This window comes from Emys orbicularis, chromosome 11 (genome assembly GCF_028017835.1).
Source record: "Emys orbicularis isolate rEmyOrb1 chromosome 11, rEmyOrb1.hap1, whole genome shotgun sequence".
Classification (NCBI taxonomy): domain Eukaryota; kingdom Metazoa; phylum Chordata; order Testudines; family Emydidae; genus Emys; species Emys orbicularis.
Window position 1 is genome coordinate 9,404,186 of NC_088693.1, and position 21,471 is coordinate 9,425,656.

General features: G+C 43.6%; 1 protein-coding gene across 7 annotated transcripts in view; it reads right to left on the reverse strand.

Annotated features, from left to right (window-relative positions):
• The window catches only part of CLASP1 (cytoplasmic linker associated protein 1), a 246,796-nt gene that overhangs the window by 95,383 nt on the left and 129,942 nt on the right, over positions 1 to 21,471 (reverse strand). For 4 of the 7 annotated variants that reach the window (XM_065413101.1, XM_065413097.1, XM_065413098.1 and 1 more), the window contains exons 17-21: positions 21,155 to 21,204; positions 19,139 to 19,309; positions 4,791 to 4,898; positions 2,261 to 2,287; positions 324 to 491 (exon numbers count right to left, since the gene is read on the reverse strand). In XM_065413101.1, the coding sequence (XP_065269173.1) occupies positions 324 to 491; positions 2,261 to 2,287; positions 4,791 to 4,898; positions 19,139 to 19,309; positions 21,155 to 21,204 (524 nt within the window). Of the gene's footprint in view, positions 1 to 323; positions 492 to 2,260; positions 2,288 to 4,790; positions 4,899 to 17,465; positions 17,490 to 19,138; positions 19,310 to 21,154; positions 21,205 to 21,471 lie in introns of all 7 variants that reach the window. The other 3 variants (XM_065413099.1, XM_065413100.1, XM_065413102.1) reach the window with 2 other exon arrangements.

Consider the following 21,471-nt stretch of genomic DNA (forward strand, 5'->3'; position numbering starts at 1 on the left):
GATTCTTGCAATGGTGGGCTTTCCCCTTCACTTAATTCTTTCTTCATCCTGACTCAGAAACAACAAAGATGATGCCACAATTTCGAACAGAAGGCACCATATACTCTTTTGACCCACTCTGAAAACAGAGATCACATGGAAAATTAAAATGACGTTTTAAAAACCGAATCACTAATAATGTTTCCTCACATTGAAATTAATTTCATAATTTAAGGATTCAAAAGCGCATGATGGTAAAATGCAGTCATGTCATTTCCTTGTTAGCATGAATAACCTTCCCTTGGGCAAGCTGGTCGAGATGTCACGTCGGTGAGAATTCTTACCTAGTCCTATTCTGTTGGGGCTTGTCTCTCGGCTGCATCCCTGGCTTCGAGGGATCTTGCTGCGTTTCTCTGAGGATGATGGCACTGGTGGGACTCTAGCTGTTCCGCTGGTCAGTCCGCCGTACGCACTTCCCAACAGCTTGCCAGGAGAACTAGACCGGCTGCCAGCTACAAAGGAACCAGAAGTAAGGAAGCATGATAAATCTTCTGGACAATTCAAAATAGGGATTTTAAACACTTTTAAACAGGCCTGGAATAAAGAGGGCTCCATCTAAGAGACTGATCCAAAGCCTGCTGAAGTTAATGGAAGTCTTTCCATGGGCTTTGGATCTAGGGTGACCAGACAGCAAGTGTGAAAAATCAGGACGGCGGTGGGGGGTAATAGGCACCAATAGAAGAAAATGCCCCAAATATCGGGACTGTCCCTGGTCACTCTATTTGGCTCAAGCGCTACACAATACATAACTCAACAATTGGGCTTGTATTATTCAGCCTGCCTGACCAAACCAGCTAAAGAACAAATTTTTACATAAAATAATCCAGTGGGGAAAAATTAAGAACCCCATCTCAACAACAGAATTCTAGTAGATTAAGATGACCCAATCATATATAGCCTGTGGATACATCACCACAGCTGGTCATCACAAACATTTACTTTGTATATGTGTTTGACTGGTTAAAATTAAATTGCTTAGCTGTAAGTTTGCAGCTGGGTAAACTATTTGTAACAAATAGCAATATTTGGCCAATTTTGCCTGTTCTTGTCTGTTTGAATTGTCCATGAACAGATCACATTTTTCTAGACTCTGATCTGTGCAAACAGACTACTGACCAAGATTTATTCACATAGAGTATTCAAGCTGTTCATTAGTTAACATTTGAAATCTGAGCTGCATTTGGCATTTCTGCCTGGACACATGGTTCCCACGGTATGTTTCTGTTGCCTGGATGGATCTAAGAAACGCATAGAATCAAATTTTTGGCGGGAATAATCACATTTTCAAATTCAAAGTTTATTCTCCCTGATGTTTGCTTAAAGCTAAGCACAAAGGATTTTAAAAGAACAGGGCTTCGGACCCTTTTTGCTTCCTTAGCTGTATAAAGACGACCTTGAAAATATGCTGTTGCTGTGAGCTCTACTGTCAATAAACTTGTTTGCTAGAATATCCAGGGAAAGTACCTCTGAAAGGCGTGCAAACAGTCAAACAAATATAACATTTTGAACAATATTCATTGGTTATTGTTTTTTAAATATTCACCCAGCTCTAATAATTTCCATCAGAAGATTCATTCACACATAACTAATAATAGAAGAGACAGAAATTGATCTGGAGTCTTTAGTCTAAACATTTACACAACTTTATTAGTTGATGGGAAAATATTTTAACCATCAGTTACATTATAAACTTACCTGCCCTTTCCTATTCTCTGCAGGGGACATTTTGCAAAGATTGACGCTCTCCAGTCATGTATCCCCCACCACTACAACATATGGCACTGGGAGTGCGCCAAAGCTCTGAACATTTGTGACTGACGTTAATCAAATGTACCTCCTCTTTTACACTAATGCAGCCCTCTGAAGGCCAAATACTCCTCCTAGTTACACTGGTGTGGTTCCACTTCAAAGGGATTGAACTGATATGGAACAATTTGGCACCTAGGGTTTAAATCACAGGATCTGCTTCGCAATTCCTACAGTAACTTCACAAAGGGGTGCCCTCATTACACAGAATGTATGTTTATCAAATTAATTATCATGGAAAAGCTAAACTAATCACAATACAAATCTGACATTTTGATTTTATTTTAAGAAGATGCCTTTTCAACCTCCCACAGTGAATAAGGGGGTGGGGGACCCTAGACATTGAAATAGTTAACAACTGTAAACAAGAGAGCACATCAGAAAGAGAGTGTGAGAAACGGAAAATGTTTCTTACCACCAGCAGGATTAGCTGATCTGGATCCTTGTTTATGAGAGCAGATCAAAGGACAGGCAAAAAGTGGATTAAAAGACAGTAAGACAAGACAAAGTTCAGCATGCATTATGTTATACATAATGTGAACTGATTTATTTGCAAACATACATTGCTCCGAAGCCTCTGCAAAATACAGCGATTTAATGTGCAGATAAGTAGTTGGGCCCAGCTTGCGTACATTTTTCCATTGCCACTTAATTTCCCTAGTCTCATAAATTTCTTTGAGTGAAGCCAATCATCTATGGTGGGCCAAATTCTCCCCGATTTACAGCTGGGCTACTCTGAAAAAGGCAACAGGGTTGCCCAGCATGTGAGTCAGAGGAGAATTTGGCCCTGTATCTATATTACATTTGCACTTTAGAGTGGTTTATTTCATGCAGAGGTTGGCCTAAGAGATGGTGTTCAGATCCGGGTTAGGCTGGCGTTGGGATTTGATGCCATACTAGGGTTAGGGATCGGGTTTAGATTTAACTGTCCTGAAGCTGCACAAGCCATTCCTGAGAGATTTCAGCACCAAATATCAGGGGGTAGCCGTGTTAGTCTGTATCTACAAAAACAACAAGGAGTCTGGTGGCACCTTAAAGACTAACAGATTTATTTGGGCATAAGCTTTCGTGGGTAAAAACCTCACTTCTTCAGATGCACCAAATGGGAGAAACCTTGAGAGATCAGCTGCTCTAAATAAGTTTTCCACCATCTTGAACTGAAATCCTTCTTGAGATATTTCAGCTTCATCTGAACTGGAATCAGGAAAAAGGCCATTTCCTGCTTGGACTGGACATGGATCCAAAGCCACTGCGTTGGGTTTGGATTCAGGCATCCAAATCCCAGCCTATCACCACCACAGTATGAAGGTGTTCAAGCCTTGAGGTTTTCTGTTTGAAACCATCTCCAATATAATGACTTTAAAACTGTTCCCTCTTCCCTTTAGCCCAGGGGTGGGCAAACTTTTTGGCCCGAGGGCCACATCTGGGAATAGAAATTGTATGGTGGGCCATTAATGCTCACAAAATTGGGGATGGGGTGCAGAAGGGGGTGAAGGCTCTGGTTTGGGGTGCGGGCTCCAGGGTGGAGCCAGAAATGAGGAGATCAGGGTGCGGGAGGGGGCTCCGGGCTGGGGCAGGCGAATAAGGTGCTTGGGCTGGGGGTGAGGGCTCTGGGGTGGGGCTGGGCATGAGGGGTTTGGGGTGCAGGCAGCTGCTCTGGGCTGGGACCAAGGGGTTTGGAGGGTGGGAGGGGGATCAGGGCTGGGGCAGGGGGTTGGCATGCAGGAAGAGGCTCAGGGTGCAGGCGCCAGGTGGTGCTCACCTCAAGCAGCTCCCGGAAGCAGTGGCCATGTACCCAATCTGGCTCCTATGCGGAGCTGCGGCCAGGTAGCTCTGCGCACTGCCCCATCTGCAGGTGCCGCCCCTGCAGCTCCCATTGGCTGCAGTTCCTGGCCAATGGGAGCTGCGGGGGCGGCGCTTGGGGCGGGGGCAGCATGCAGAGCGGAGCCCCCTGGCTGCCCCTACACATAGGAGCCGGAGCAGGGCCATGCCGTTGCTTCCAGAAGCAGCATGGAGAAGCCTCCGACCCTGCTCCCCGGCTGGAGAGCCAGAGCGGGGCAAGCCCCAGACCCTGCTCCCCAGCGGGAGCTTGAGGGCCGGCTTAAAACGGCTGGCCATAGTTTGCCCACCACTGCTCTGGCCTGACATTCAGTGAAGAAGTGACACCATGAACAGAGCAGACATTTTTCAGTGAGGCTGCAAAGCAAGACAGGTCCTCATAACAAAGAGTACTCTTCCCACCCTCCCATGCAAACTTAAGTCTATGAAGAGGCACTTCCCATTCTTGGGAACATACTCCCCATATGCAAACCTCCTGAGAGCCCTAGGTCAAAATTCTCCTCTCAGACCCATACGGCAGATATTCTGCTCTCCCTTCATGGGGGAACCATGCCATGCAAGGAAACCAGAACTTCAGAGCCAGGATATGCCATATGGATGAGAGAGCACATCTTTTTTCCTAAATCTATGCAGTAGAGATAGCAACCCCTGCCATTTTACTCATTAACTTAGACAGCTCATGCTTAACACATATGGAGATGGGATAATGTAAGCAAGAGAAGCTTGGGAGAACAGGAACCCAACAGACAGTAGCAGGCTGCAGATACAAGGAAGGTGTCCCACTAGGTAGTACTTTACAGATTTAAGTTCAATATATATCATCTAGTATGATACATAGTAACAAACTTTACATGACTGGAATTTTTCAATTGTGCTGAGCAGAAAACTAACAGTTTCTATGCTTAAGAATTCAAATCTCAGGCCCTATTCTTTAATGACGACTTGGACTGTGAGCTGTTTGGGGCTGACCGTCTTTCTGTGATATGTGCATGCAGTGCATAGCACAATGCAGCCCCATTCTTGGCTGGGGTCACGCCACAATACAAATAAGAGATAATATTAATAAATATAGCTCTTGCCCCTCCCTTAAAAGAAAGGCTTCTTACGCTGGGACTGTGAGACTACTTTAGCACGGCTGCGGCCTCGGGTATCGGCAGGCGTTGAGGTAACACTTGTGGCACTTCCAGAGCTTTGCCTCCTCGTACGGATCCGACCTGGGGAACGCAAAGAAAAGTGGAATGTTAGCAACTTGGTTCCAAGGGGAAACTTTGCTGTGGCTTCTAACTTGCTGTCTGTTCTATACTGAATTTTTTTTTGCAACAGTAACAATGATAAGAAGTGAATTCACTGGAATGGCACTTGCAGTTTAAAACGCAATTAAAATGCTTTTTAACAAGAAGGAACAAAGTTTCTAATATGGGCATAAGAGGTGCACCCAGAAAATCTCACATTTAGGCACCGATGCTTTCATACCCCCATCTACACTTGCAAACTGGCATGCATCAGTAACAGATTCTGCTGACACCACCTGGCCATGTGTATTTGTCTCAGGTGTGCCCATTATGCTCATGTTGGAAACGTCATCTCTAAGAGTTACCCTTGGTGCATATAAATTCAACATATTTACCCCCCAAGTTAGTGCAGCTTTAATTGTAATGGAGAGTCCCATGCGACGCAATTAACACCATGAGAGAAATCCTGTGCCTGCCCTTTATTTTTTTAAGCAAAGAATTCGTATAAAGTTTCTTGTTCAGAGTGCTTTTATTTCTCCCTCACAGAAATTTTAGTTGGAAAAGACCCATTAGCTTGTTCAGTGCATGTCCCTGCTTGGTCAGGGCTGTTCCTGACAGTATGTTCTTTCCAATGCTTGGACACAATTATGAGTCTTTAGTTGCTGGAAAAGGAATGATGATTAAGACCAACAAAAAGAAAACCTCTGTCAGTCCTTTTCAACACCTCAGTTCTCAGCCAAACTTGAAACAGTCCTGGGCTTGATGCCAGTACCAACACTGCATTCAGAGAACAAGTTCAAGTTTCAGGCATGATAATCAGAGGAAATAAAGAGACATGTAAAAGATTACACATTCTGGACAATGTCATCCACTGATCACATAAATCTGTCTCCACTGTTGTTGTTACAGAACATTTACATGGCACCATAAATGTAACTGGTGCATTACATACACAGATAGATGCACATTTCCTGCCCTGAAGACCTCACACTTCCTATGAGACAAGACAAATGCACACAGGACAAGACAGAGGTCGGCAGTTTGGGATTGACTGAACAGATTGACAGCTATGTTTTTTCTGTCAGAACTCTCACAACACTGGTAACATGGCTGGAAAACACGTCTGATAAACCTGTCACACTGTATTTCTAAAAGGAAACTTCAATTTCAGAGGAAAAACAAACATAAGAACGGGTTCTCATTTGCAGATGAGAAGTGAGAAACATGGGCTGAAGCTGAACTTAGAACACATGTATTTTCAGTGTCCCATTTTAAAAACATTAGCTAAGAAGGCTTCGGAATTTATAGAGATTCTCCCATTGAAAAAAATATTTCCAGCCTTGGCATAGTAGAAATCCTGGGCCAGATTCTCTACAGCATTGCAGCCCCTAAGCACTGCTCAGGAAAAGGGGCCAATATCCAATCACCACTACCCAGAAGAGAGTTCCCTTTGGTGGGAACTGTCTGGTGGGTGTAAATATGGTGATCCGGGTCTGTATCTGCTGCCTGGCTCCCCATCTAGCATAGGAGGGGATGTGTCAGCAGGGAGTAGGGGACATGGCAGAATGCTGCTGTGCTATCCCTAACCTGGTGTAAATTCCATTAAAGAGCGAACGTCAGTGGTGAAACTTACAGCTGCCTGGCAGCAGCTTGGAGAATCACATGGCTGGGACTAGCCCCAGCTCCCTGTCACTTCCTCTGCTCCCAGCAGAGCTCCAGCAGAAGAGAATAGCTAGCTCCATATGTTCCCTGCCTCAATGTGGCAAATTCTACGCGGACTTCCATCCCACTGATCTCAGTGGGTTTGCACAATTTGTGCAGAATTTGGCACGCAGGCTGTGCTCTATTTCTAGACGTCCGTGGCGGCAGCAGTACTATGTGTGAAGAAAAAAAAAAAAAGCGTGGGTGACACAGGCCCATATCGTACCTTAGGAGGTGGCAACTCTATACAAGAGTTTAGTCTGTTCTATCTTATCCTCCAAACTTTTCAAGATCCTGATGGAAAGGACTGAGCATTGTACAAAGTACCGGATGGCAACTGTGATGAAATTCGAAGTCTAAACTAACGGATTTCATGGGGAAATATCATCAGTAACCTGTATGTGCTAGAGGTCAGCCTGCCCTGACAGCATGGATAAGATGGGAGAAGTCTGAAATTTTCCTTTTGCGCGCACTCCCCCCACTTTTTTCGGTTTGAGGTCCCAGAACTTTTATGTTCCTCCTGTGTCTGATAAAGTGAGAAATGGATTTCTTAAACAGCAGAAGGAAATTGGAATTAATTGTAATAAACAATTGTTCTCCATTTATAAAACACACGGCTAAACTCCAAGACATCAAGATCTTCCTGCAGAGGAACCAAGACATTTTTCTTTTTAAATGCCAGCCCCGTTAAGTAGGAGGGAAAGAGTCAGAGGAACAGAACACAAATGTCAAAATAAATCAATGCATGCTTGTTTCCAGTCATGCTAATAAAGCATTCAGGCCCTATCCAATGCCTTTTGAAGTTAATGGAAAGACTTCCACTGACTTCCCTGGGCTTTGAATCAGGGCTTCGAAGTAAAAGTCTGCCTTCTGTTTTGCTTGGCAGATCTCAAAACTGATACCTGGTCTTTCTACCATGCACAAAATTCTTCCTGAATTCAATGGGGGTTCCTCACATGTTGGGGGAGAGATATCAGCACTGAGAATGGCCACCTTGCTCGGAGAGAAGAGTTTTATCCTTATTTCAGTAATAGGATTTAAATTTTCTCATCCTTTTAAACAGGCACTGTATTTTTAAATGAGTATGTAACTGGAACTGAAAGACAAGCAGATGTCCCACCACCATGCAAGTGAGATGGGGGTTACCTAATCCACAAATGTATGGCATTCTCCCCATTTCCATATGCTTGCCTTACATGGTGCAGGCCCAGCAACTGAAGAGAACTAAATTAATTTCAAGCATTGCAGAGTTGTGACTCCCAGTATAACATGATGCTATCCCATCTTTGTTCCATGATACTGTGCCATTATATGAAAGCACTGAAAACTCACCACACATTGATACACAATGATGATATAAGGGTGGATATATCATAATGTTATGATAATAGGTCACTCTGGGATTACTTTGTCCCAGATCATACACAAATAAAGGGAACAACTGAAGGGGCAAATTCTCTCAATAACTTTAGGGCCAAATTCTTCCCTCAGTTACAAGGAGAAAATGAGTACTTGTGGCACCTTAGAGACTAACAAATTTATTAGAGCATAAGCTTTCGTGGGCTACAGCCCACTTCTTCGGATGTAGCCCACGAAAGCTTATGCTCTAATAAATTTGTTAGTCTCTAAGGTGCCACAAGTACTCCTGTTCTTTTTGCGGATACAGACTAACACGGCTGCTACTCTGAAAGGAGAAAATGGCCTTTAATGTCTCTAAAAAACATTTCTATGGAAGCATGTGAAATGGCAGAAAACTTAACACAGAGGTTGCCCAGTGATGGCTTGTGCCCTTCTGGAATAATGAGTTCAGCAAAATTCAAACATCTGAAAACTGGAAAATACAGAGTGAAGTTAAAGACTCACGCAACCTTAACTCTGGAGCTGACAATGGTCACTGGGAATGATCTCCATGCACTCTAGCTGTATTCACTGTGTTATGTATCACTGCATTAAATGGTGGAGGAAGAAGTTGGAGCAGCTTGGAAGAGCTGTGCTTGTGACATGAGACGATCTGGCTCCGAGTCCCCCGCAGGTGATTATCAAAAGAAAGAGGTACCAGTGTGCCTTGTGGTTCCAGTCTGCATCATTTCAATACAGAATTGTGTAGGTAGTGTCAGTAGCAGGGCACTTGGGGCTTCCTGCCATGTGTGTTGTCAGTAGTGAGGTGGGATATGAGAGCAGTCTGTGGATTTAATGATGGGTATGGGAAAGTAAAGGTTTAGGTGCTAACCTGTGAGCTAGTGTGAAGGGGTTGGGAAAGGGTATAAAGCAGTGGTTACATTTTACCAGGGTGGTATTCTGTCTGGGGAGCAGGCTGAGTGTTCGAGCACAAGGCAAGTGCGGGTAGCACCTGTCCATTAGTGAAAAGGCCAAGTGGGATTGTGCATGTTAGTGGGGCACCACCCAAAGAGAGCAGACTGAAGGTTGTGGGGGCATTTCCCTTAACTCTGTACTTCCTGGTTTTCAGACGTGTGAGTTGAAGAGGAGCAGGGTCCCCAAGATCCCAGAAAGCACAGTGGGCAGGGACAGGGGTTCAGAGCACTGCAGAGGGGTAGGGCTCCCCCAGATCCCAGCATACACACGGAAGGGGAGAATTCAGGGCTAGCAAACCCCTCCACTCCTAAACCCCCATCTTCCTCTGCTACCTCTCACATTCTCCAACCCCTCATGTCTTCTCCTCCCCGAATCCCTACTCTCTTCCCCTTTACCTAAGCCCTCCAACCCCTTCCCTCCCCTTCCACCCATTTCCATTTATCCCCCCCACAATAGCCCCATCCTTTGCTGCAGACCCAGACCCATCTTCCTCTACTACCACCTACCCTTGCTCCCCTAACCACCCCTTCCCTCAGTCAGCATTCACGTGTGCAATTTATTTTCTTTTCAAAAAAGTTTCAGCACCTTCTGAATATTCTGCTGTACTCAGATTACATTTCTGAAAAATGAAATAAAATAATAATAATAAACTAACTAACTAACAAAACAAACCCTTCATGTGTCATTATATAGTGCCTGCATCTGTAATTTTCATTCCATGCATCTGAAGAAGTGAGGTTTTTTACCCACAAAAGCTTATGCCCAAATAAATCTGTTAGTCTTTAAGGTGCCACCGGACTCCTTGTTGTTTTAGTAAAACAAACCCAAACACTCTGACATAGGCAGATTTTCCTGTACAGTTTACACTTCATTCTCAGATTTCTGCCCAGGGTGCATTTCAGAATTCAAACTTGCTAGAATCTGTGAATTTAATAAAATGCAGTTTTTTTCCCCTGGGGCTGTATCGCGGGAACTCCTTGCTCAAATGACCTCACATTTGAATCACTAACCCCAGACTACACTCCCATGAGGCATAGCAAATTTCAAGAACCCGCGTAAGGGACATCAAAGTACTAAGGAGTCCTCCTTTTGGGCTTCCCATCCTTAGCTAGAACAGAGCTGGGGCTCCATTATAATATCGTATGAAATGAGAGGGAGAATGGAGGGGACAGGCACTCACCTCCATCAGCACCACAGCAGGCTCAGAGGGCTGTTAAGAGGCCCTTCATCTCAATGAGATGTTCTCAGCAGAAAGAGAATACCTCATGGAGATGAATGTAGTCTGAGATGTGTGAACTGCTCCATTCACTCCCCTCTCCCCAGTGCTGGAGAGTTTCTGACCTGTGTCAAGTATACTTGTTCTCGGCTCCTAAGCCCAGTCTCAGCATTGTATGCTGAGCATGCCCTCCTCCCCCCTCCCCCCCGAGGGGCAAGGTTCCCCAGATCCTGGCTCATATGGGGGGATAGAGAGAGGGGCTTAGACACCCCCAGAACCTGGGTCACAGGAGGTGGGGGCAGTTAAGGAGGGGTCAAACCCCCACAGATGCACAGGGGCCCCTAGATCCAGGCACGCAAACATGGAGGCAGGGAGCTGGGCTCAGACACCTCCGGGAGCAGGGACCCCCAGATCCCAGAGGGTGAGGAGTTCAGACATTCCCTGATAGGAAAGCTCCCTCCAGAACCTGGCTCATACGATGAGGAGCAGGGATGGGGAGGGGGGAATCACACCCCCGAAGACAGGCTGTGGGCCACCAGATCATGGCACACAGACAGAAAGGGAATGTGGGACTTACAGGCACATCTGCCCCTATTCTCCCCCAGTCCCCCATCACTCCCCCCCTTTCCCAATGTCCCCCCATCTCGTCGTAGTCCCCCAGTCCCCTCACCTGATCCCAACCCCTCTCCCCAACTACTTTTCTACCCCTAATCACTCTCCCCTCCCAGTGAGCATTTGCTTGCATAGTTTCTTTTCAAAAAATGGTTTCAAGCAACTTTAATTGCTCTATACTCCGATTATAGTTCCCCAAAATAAAAACGGTGACAGAGACAGACTGGCACAATATACCTGCTGTTTTTACTCCAGATTTCTGCACTGGATTGGACTGGAACTCTCAGTGCCCGGTCTGGTCTCAGATTCAGTAACCATAACATACTCTCAGACCCACTCAAGTGTTGTGATGTAAAGGTAGTTTTCCAGCTAGATAGCCTCTCTGCACATGCTCAGTATAATCCATTAGGCACGTGAATAGGCACGCAAGCCCTAGCATGCCTACCTAGAGAAGCAAACTGCTTTTCAAATAACATTTTAATCTGAAGTCCCCCAAAGGACCGGTGGGTGCCAGGCACTCTGTTGGGGTCCCTTGAGCATTTGAGACCCTGGTGCAATGACCTGAGCTATGGTTTGAGCTCTATCTGTGAGGGGGAAAAACAATGACCGAATGTGTCAACTTTAAGAAAAGCTGCTTTTTCAGGAAGATGTGTTGCGGGAACTCCTTGGCCAAATGGCCCCAAATTTGACAATACCCTGGGCCCCCACGATGCACACCAAATTTCAAAGCAATCTAATTAACTGTCCCGATTTTAGAGTACTTTGAGCAGCTGAACTTTAAATGGAAAGCTCGTCTTAACCTTAACCATGAATGTTCTTTCCAAAGTTATGGTCTCTGACTTTTAACAGTTACAAGTCTATCTATTTATCTTTAGCCAGGGCATTTACTCTTACAGATCACATACCAAATGCTTTCAAGCTCCTGCTCTGTGAATGACTGCTGAAGATTCTAAACCTTTCCCATCCCCCAAACACTGAATAATGAGTTAGCTGAGCAACCTGCACTATGAATGGATTTAAACAAGAGAGATGTGTGCAGAAGCCTTTCCCACCCTCTCGCCCAAGCAGCTGTTGCCGAGCTGGTGCAATAGATGCCACAAACACGGCACCCCAAAACACAAGGCTTATGTAAATCAGAAACAAAGATGATCACATGGAAATCAAAATCATTATTTCATTAGGTCCCTGCAGGCAGGTTTGACTGAGATGGAACACAACCTAGAGGGATTCTGGGATAATTCATACATTATTAACTCACCTCTGGGATACTATTGTTTCCTTATGGTTACAGCAATATATATCTATATCTATATATATCTATATGTAGACACACACACACACACACACGATTTTTAAATTAATCTGTAGGATTTAGCCACATAGTCCCATTAAAAATAATGGAAAATAGCAAGCCAGAGGATTTAGATCTATGAAAATCTCAAGTATATAGGATAGCTTGTAAGACACATTGCACTATTACAGTAACAGAAAGCATTTTTCTAAGGTCTCTGAGTAACCTGCGAGGAAGATGCTGTAGCCTAGAATTTGCATTTGCACATAGTCCAATTGTGCTGCCTCTGACTATAAGCCACTTTCTCTACTGAGTCATTACATCCCAGCCGGAATAATGAATTTCATGCAGCACTTACTAGAAAAATGCATCAGATCCAAACAATGAATAGATACTTCCCAAAAGGCAGGGCAAAAAGAGCCCAGGAAGCCGCCTTTTTTTCACTGGCTTTGTTTTCATATCAATTCAAACTGCAGAGGCAATGAGTCATAATTTGTAATCACCAATTTTTCTGATCCTTTCCAAAAGAATTACTGTAGCTCAATGGCGATGTTACTGTAAAGAGAACAGATAAAGGAAATGCCCAGGCTATTTTGTAGGAATCATAAAATGCAGGCATAAAAATTTGCCCTTGGTTGAGACTTGACCCATGACACCAGATTCTGCTCTCGGTACAGAAAGCTTTTCCTTTGTGTTCAGTAGTTTTAAATACTAAAAAGCCCTGGTAATTTTAAAAACAGAGTCAATGAACCAGGCCCAAGTTCAGGTTTGTAACAAATGCAGAAATTTGGTAAATTGAAATAGTTAGATCAGGCAGATATATTTCTAAGATATTATCTAAATAATCCACCATAATTTCATTGACTTCAATGGAGTGGCATCAGATTTACAAAGACATAACTGTGATCAGAATCTGGCCCAATGTCTCAAGCCAGAAATAACTTTATTCATTTATATATATAAATATGATATATTAAAAACACTTAAGTTGGACATTTTCATGTATTCACACACTGAAATAAACACAAGGATTTCTTCTGAACAATTCTTATCCTCAAGGGCTTCATCATGTAAGGTTCTGAGCTCCTTTTGTTAGATAATGAGCACCTTCGACTCCCACTGGATGAAGAGGGAGGTAGAAGTGCATGGTACCTTGCGGATCTAGCCTGTATGTTCTACTGTGAAGGAGAGTTCTTTTAGTGCACTGTCTGAAAATTAATAAAAATAAATCCATAATACGGTTTAATCAACTCAGCGCTTTTGGAAAAAGATACTCACAATCACATGTTAACAACTGATATAAACACGGACGATAACTGATGTTCTCTCTGTGTGAGATCACATATCTACGCGAGTGGGCCAATTCTTCTCCATGTGATGAAAAGGATTTTTTAAAAAGCCTGTAGCAGGTTCTGAGAATCATTTAACTGATTCACCACTAGATGACATCTGTGCCCATCTACTGGTAAAACAAAGCTTAAGGATTATCAACTATATAGTTATTCATATAAATGAGTTTACAATGAGCATCAATATGGATTCCAGCCACATCTAGCAGAAGTCCTATTTTACAAACATAAGGGCCAACAGATTTTGCAAGTTTTATTCATGCTAAGAAGTGCCTTACCATGCAAGCAAATCTCAATGCATCCAAGGTTATCAACAGACTTTATGCTGAAAATGTAGGACCTCCAGAGTACAGAGAGTTGAATGAACCACGTCACGACAATGCTTCAGTGCTGCTTTGCTTAAATAACTAGGTAAAATAAAGTACATTTTCCTGGAAACCAAATAAACAGCTTGCCAAAAGTGTGACATGGGTCACCCCCATAGACCAAAATAGGAAAGAAATCCATCATCTAAGTATCTCTGTTTCAGCTAGAATACTCATTCAGATTTATGGACAAATCTTAAAGCCCTTACTCAGGCTAAACTACGAACTCCATCGGAGTGCTGTGAAAGGAAGGATAGCAGGACAGAAGAGGGACGACGTCTTCTTGTAAGTTTGTGCTTCTCCAAGTGCTCTGTTGAGGCTCAATAAACAATATTTATCACTCATCTGACCACTCCGTATCAACTTGTGAGATTAACAAACACACTAAACAATTAGGGTTTATTTTTTTTCCAATGGACAAAATTCATATAGCTATATGCCATTCTCTTCCCTTTATGGGAGAGGTTAGTCTTTAGTTTCTGAAGGGTTATGTTTGTGCTCACTTTGGAAATAAGGCAAAAAGGGCAAGGGAAAGTACAGTCCTTACATAGGCCCTTTTTTAACAGAAAATCTGTTTCAAAACTGGGAGTCATTAGGTTTCATGACAATACAGGGGCAGAAGGATAAGCAAAGTTCGTGGATGTATATATAAATATAGTCATGGGTAATCAGTTACCTTCTTTTTAAGACACGTGGAACACTGAAATAAAGCAATGGTCTCTGACTGCAGTCATTTGTTTGCAAAATACATTTAAAGGTTAACTAGGATGAAAATCAGACCCCTTATAAAAGGAGATATCCAGGTAGTGCAATATAGACATAATAAATATAGAAATTTATTTCTAGCGTCAGATTACCCTGTAAAATATGTGCTGTAAAATATGTGGTAATGCTCACTTCGGGAAAAACACAATCAAATCAAGGACATGTGGTTATCTGTGGGCCTGGGGAGGGAAGGAAGGTTATTTGGAAAGATGATTTCTTCCCTGATCATTGGTAAAAAAAAAAAAAAAAAGACACACATGTTCCCTTCACAGTATGCTAAAAATTACATACGGTCAGATTCTGATCTCTGTTATAATGGCATAATTCCAAAGAAAGCCTCATTGACTGGAATGGAGTTACTCCATATTTATACCATGTAATCGAATTCTGAATTTGGCCCCACACAGATTAACTGCATCAGTTCAAAGCATTTTTTAACATGAAACTTAACTGCCAGTTTCTTGATAGGAACAAATCACACTACTTTGAAGCCAAGAGCTGCAAGTAATTTGTTTGCTCCCAGCCCCATGGTTTCTGTAAGATGTGTGAGCTTGTGCTTAGAAGGACTTCAAAATTCCTATAAACGTCTGAGGAGAAGTCATTATACTGTACTATAATAATACTTTTATTTGAAAAAATTGTACTAGTCTGGATGACTGCTGGACACTGACGGGAATACTAAAGATACCAAAGAGGGGCAGAACTCATCCCATCTGAGCTTCCCAACTTCGTAACAATACACCTATCCACAATCTGTTTGGAAATTTAGAGCTGTTGGCACAGCCTAACGTATTGCAGGTTCTGAACCACCAGTCCCTCTCCAGGGATAGTAGTACAGAAATCTTAACAGTGTTTGCACAGCAAGCTCAGAATTTGTTTCTCCACGGAATGTAACTGGAAAGTTACATTGGGAAAGTTTCTACACAGCCATGACCAGTTATTTGGATCATAGTAACTATTTGTATAGCTCTACAAAGCCTGATTTCTGCAACCTTTCTGCATACACACCTCCCAGTGATGAGCAAGGGAGCTACACAGTCAAAAGGGCTGCAGGAGTGGGTACTAACTGGATATAGCGCCCAATTCACCTTTGTGCAGATGGACAGCACAAGACATAAGTTGTGCATAGGCCCTGTGATGGCTCTCAGCACGTGGTAAATTTCAAGCATGGTGCTTTACAGAGCTATCCAGGCGACAGTGTTTTTTAAATCTATGGCCTGATATTCAGCTTTTAACTTGCACTTATGTAACTGGCATATCCCACTTCTGGCTTTCTCCTAATCTGAGATATTGGTCCTGAGAAGACTACACATACACGTCATGAGCACTACTGCACTGCAAAGGCCAATCTACATTGCACAGAAAAACGTGGCGATTCTAAAATAGTTGCTTAGAGGTGACCTAAATAATGAGTTTGTATCTTTTATGATATGTAAAGAGAGCCCAAAAGGGGGTACTGTTCAGAACAAAGGGGCCGGTGTGTGTGTGTGTGTGTGAGTGAATTTTTACACTTGAAATATGAAGAATATAATAAAGTTTCGCATTCCTTGTTTTTGTCTCCAGAGAGTCCTCCAGCAAAAACAGTCTAGATAAGGACTGATAGTCCAATAAGAAAAAAAACAAAACAGTAAATGAACTTTAAATTGCAGAAGCCCTGAGCCATGGGGGGGCTGAAGCTCGAAGCCCCAAGCTTAAGGTAGGGGGTGGCAATTTTTTCGGGGGGGGGGGGGGGAGGGAGAACACGACATACAATTATTTTTTAAGTCCAAAGAGGGTCGCCAGCACAAAAAGGTTGAGAAACACTGATTTAAACCAACACCATGGTTGATGGATCCTAAAGCATAAAGGCTTGCACTGGATTAAGAGCCAGTTCATATCTCTACACCAAGACTCATTTTCAGCTCAGGAGACTGGAGAAATCTATCCCTATAAGTAATATATCAATTTATCAAAAATCAGAGGGAAAAACAGACATCACAATGACATGGTGGTGCTTCTTGGGAAACTACATTCTAATACAAATAGCCATCTAGGATATTTACACACACAGTCCCACAAATCAATAATACATCCCTTAAAAGATGACTTGCAAAAGGGGAAAAAAAGGGGTTTGTGCTTTTTGGCTTTTTCGTCATGAACACCCACGTCCTCCTTGCCTTGCCTTCCCTCCCTCCCCCACAAAAAGAAAGTTTTCTGCTTGCCTTTTTACCATAGACATATCAGGAACATTAAGACTTGTCTTTCCTTAAAATCATTTTTTTAAATGGCTTCTTGGGAGGAACTGGAGTGGGAGCTCTCTCAACCATTAAATGAAGGGACAAGGGTGTTGAGCCTTTAACAAAAAGCTCTTCGCTCTCAACTGCTTACCAGGCACAGGAGTTAAAGAGAGTCAACAAAAACAAACAAAACCCAGAGGTTTGAACAAACTGACTAAATCTCTCTTCCTTTCCCAGCTTTCACTTCCTTAGTATTTGCAATATAATCATCTCAGTAATTCTCCTGTCATCTTGAGTCTCCCGGAAAAAAAAGTAGACATGACCTAAATTTCTTCTAGAACAACAAAGCAGACCTTCTTTATGCATCTCAATGAAGCAAAGACGAGCACAAGCCTTTGTTTTTATCCTTTTGTAGGTCACCTTCAACCAACAGCACCTTTTTAGCATGGAGACTTGTATACAACATTGCTTTTAAACTAGTTTCACATAAAGATTGGAAGCAAGAGTCATAAAATCAGATTGGTGTCTAATCTGAAGGAGGATCTTAGAGAGAAGGTGACATATATCTAATGGTGTCATAATGAGCCAAACAACCATGCAACACTTCATGCAGGTCACCAGTGAGCACAGATGAGAACCAGGTAACACTTTGTGAGAACAGAGACCAGATAGGGGTGGTACAACTGTAGACACACCTCAATCACACAGACAGACTGCTTACCCTCAGGTTTAGTGGTAGTACCATCTTTAGGCAAATTTAAAAAAAAATAAGGAGAGGGTAAATAGGGAAGAGTTAGTAATATTAACAGAAATGGGCACTGTATATTAGCTACAGAAATAAGCAAAAAAATCAATACAATTAAAGAAATGAAACTGGAAAAGAAAATTTGGTTAATCAGCAACTCAAAGCATGAAGCATCTGAACAGGTCTTAGAATCAGATTAGTTTGGTCCCATTGCAATCATGTATTAAAGACAAAGCTTTGCTAAATCCCATTCCTTTGCTTGCCTTGCCCATTCCTCTTGAGGGAATTGCACATGCAATTTTTCATACTGGCAAAAAGGAAAGGAGTTCCCTTTACAGCCAATCCAATCCATGCATCATTTAAACAAGAAACAGAGTATCAGCGAAGAGCAGTGAGACTAATAGAGCACTGTCACTTTCCTGTATTCAGCCTCTAAACGTTTGGGAAATGACAAGAAACATGCATTTAACTCCAGTATTCTGTCTGCAGTTCTCACTGCACCATGAAGTCAATGTGAGCAACTAATTTAAGCCAGGGCAAACATTTCATAACAAAACCACTGAACCAAACAGGGCCAATGAACTGAAGTGAAGACAAAGATTTTAGCAGTAAGTGATGCCTGTCAAAATATATAAATATATCCTAATAGAATTCATACAGTATTTCCCAGTACACTGACAAGAGAGCTATGAAGTCAAGCTTTCAACGGATACAGCTAAGGTTCAGCAATCTACACGACAAGAGGCAAGGGTATCCGTTCTCATACCAATTAAGTGCTATAATCACTTAATCTGGTAGAAGTCAATGGAGTTACATCAGTATAAGGCTGATGTAAATTACAATAAATTACAGAATTAAATCCTAGCTCAGGTAATTAGCTCTCCCTGGGTCAAATCTAGGCTAATGAAAACTGACAAGTGAAACCAAGCAAGTAATCTAGCAACTGTTTTTAGCTGTTTCTGAACTGTATTTCCTCATCCATGCAGCCTGCCGTGCCACCTGAAAAGTAGATTCTACATCAAATGGCGACTTCACTTGTCAGCATGAAAAAATTGGGACAACAGAAAAAGGCAAAAGGAACACAATGCATGATTTCAACCCTCAAAAAGAGCCTGAGTGGAGGAAGGTGAACTTGTGCTTTTCACATAGGTTGAAAAAGTAACTAAACCATACTCACAGATCAGTCAGATTCCTCTCTTTGCTGCTCTATCCCTTACTTATATGAAGAGACAGCTCCTTAGCTCAGGATCAAATGCAGCTAAGACATTCTTAATGCTACCCAAAGCATAACACAACTTGCAGTAAACCTGTTCTTTAGTTCCAGGGTGAACTGGGCAGCAAGTATCCTCCCCTGGACTGTCAGAGTCAAAACAACATCTCTTCACGACATAAATGTGCTGGTTAGTGGGAAACCGAGGAAGGAAGAAAAGTGTTTCAAAGCAAATTGTGTTTCCTGCAAGGCTGATTCCCTCTAGAAATGTATTTTTCTTTAGCCCCAGTTGCCACAGAGCACAGACTGGTTCTGGACTGCTAGTGACCCTCTCGTTGGAGACATGGCTTATACTCAGAACAAGCCATCTAATACTAAATTCACATCATTTATAATACTGGAGAAATTATCTGCTTTCGAAGAGAACACGGAGGCTCACCTAGTGATGCGTACGAGCCTGGGGGCAGGGCTGCTGCGGAACTGAAGGGGGTGGAAGCTCCAGAAGATGTTACTTTCGACTTGGCACTAGCTGCTGCATTCACATCGATGTCACTGCGAGACCGCTGCAGAGATCCTGGGGTTGACACGGATTTTGTACTCACTGTAGAGGCTTTAGACAGGGGTGGGGAACAGACACACAATCAAGACTAGTGAGGATTAATTTGTTTGACTCTTTGTTTCAAAGCACCCAGTTAGCACTTGAATAAGAACGTTCAAGTGTTCTCTGCATGAGACTTCAGTGCTCATTAAAAGGGCCAGAAAGACCACGATGCACAATGTACTCACTGAGGCAGTATCTCATTACCAGTGCCCTGTTCTTTTCTAAGTACAGTTTCCCCTACTCTCATCAGTCCATTCAAATATATTGCCTCATCCACCGGGTCTCTATTTTGAACTAATTCACAGTGCTGTTCTGCAGTGGTTTCTGTGAGCAGAAAAATATATTACTTATATGTAAGGCTGGCATCTGTCATGGAAGTCATGGATTCTGTGACTTTCCAGGACCTCTGGGACTTCTGCAGCGGCCAATATGGCTGGCCTGGGCCAGCCGCACCAGCCGCTGCTGGGGCAGTCTCGCGCCACTGTACCCCCCTTCCCCCCTCCAAACAGCAGCAGAAGTTTGGATGTGGGATGGGGCTCAGGGCTGGGGCATGGGGTTGGGGCACGGGAGGGGGTGAGGGCTCCGAGCAGCGCTTACCTCGGGGGGTCCCCAGAAGCAGCAACATGTCCCTCGGCTCCTAGGCGGAGGTGTGGCCAGGCGGCTCCGCATGCTGCCCCTGGCCCGAGCACTGGCTTTGCAGCTCCCATTGGCCGGGAACCATGATCAATGGGAGCTGCGGAGCCGGTGCTTGTGGCGGGGGCAGTGTGCAGAACTGCCTGGCCACGCCTACACCTAGGGACATGTCGCTGCTTCCGGGGAGCCATGCGGAACCAGGTAGGGAGCCCGCCAGCCCCACCAAATCTTTCCCCCTTTCCAGCAGCAGCAGGGGTCCCAGGCCACTGCCTCCCCCAGCAACCGCAGGGGTCCTGGGCTGCCTCCCCAGCCCAGAGCACCCGCAGCACCCCTGGGCTGCCCACTGCCCCAGAGCACCCAAGATTTAGTCAGGGGTATATAGTACAAATCATGGACAGGTCACGGGCCGTGAATTTTTGTTTATTACCAGTGACCTGTCCATGACTTTTACTAAAAATACCCATGACTAAAACATAGCCTCATGCTCTCAGCTGATGGTATCTAGTAGCAGATTAAAGTGGGATCAAATCAAATAGTCTGGACCCCGCACTTTGAAGATTACTGTTAGCAAGGCCTGCTAACAGTAACCTCATCTGCTCATGAAGGTTTTCTGTTCCCCTCACTCACTGATGTTCCCACCCAAGAGTATGCCCTTCAGGCATTAAGCTGCAAGTGCTTGGAACCAAAGCAAAGCTCTGAAGATTCTACATGCTGGAAAGTCTTGATGGACAAGATCAAGGAGGCTCAATATTACTTTTGATTGTATCAAAGGCCTCTGTGGGATACCCTGCCTGTACTGGGGTACATAGTGGAGACTGAGACGGTGGCTATTAAAAGCCAAATAAAAATCAGAGCTGGAAAAGGCCTGTTAGGTATGCTTGTCCCCCCACCTGCCAGTGCAGTCAAGTGCATTAGGGCTCTGATGGTGAAGTGGTCCAGACCTCTCTTGTGTCCAATGGGGAAAGCACTTTTGTCATCAATTTGGAATTTAGTACCATAGGAGACATGCACATAAGATGCCTCCACTATATGCTGGTGACCACAGGAACAGCTATATCTGACTGGACTAATGGTCCAAAGAACAACTTCACAGTAAATGGAGATTTCATTATAACCAGAATCACTATTTTGAACCCTGAAATATTTGAGTCTTTTATTGTACTTCGTTACAAATCTTCCCCTGCAATAGGTGATTACATATCCTCCAGTTCCTGCTCTCACCTCTGGATGTAGTGCTCCCAGTAGGACTTCTTTTGGCAGACAATGGACGGCTAGAAATTAAACACAAACATTTATTAAAGTCAAACAGGTCTTTTTTGAGCCACCAATAATCTATTTTAGGAGGGTTTGTTCTACATTACTACATTTATAACTGGTTATTAAAAATAGCAGTGGCCTAATCACGACCCCACTCTCCAGACTCCAGGGTGTGCCAAATGTTGCTATATACACAGAAGCACAACCATACCGACCACAACCTCAGACCCCTCCAGTGGCTCCCCACTTATTTCAGGATTTCATTCAAAACTGCCCTCTGT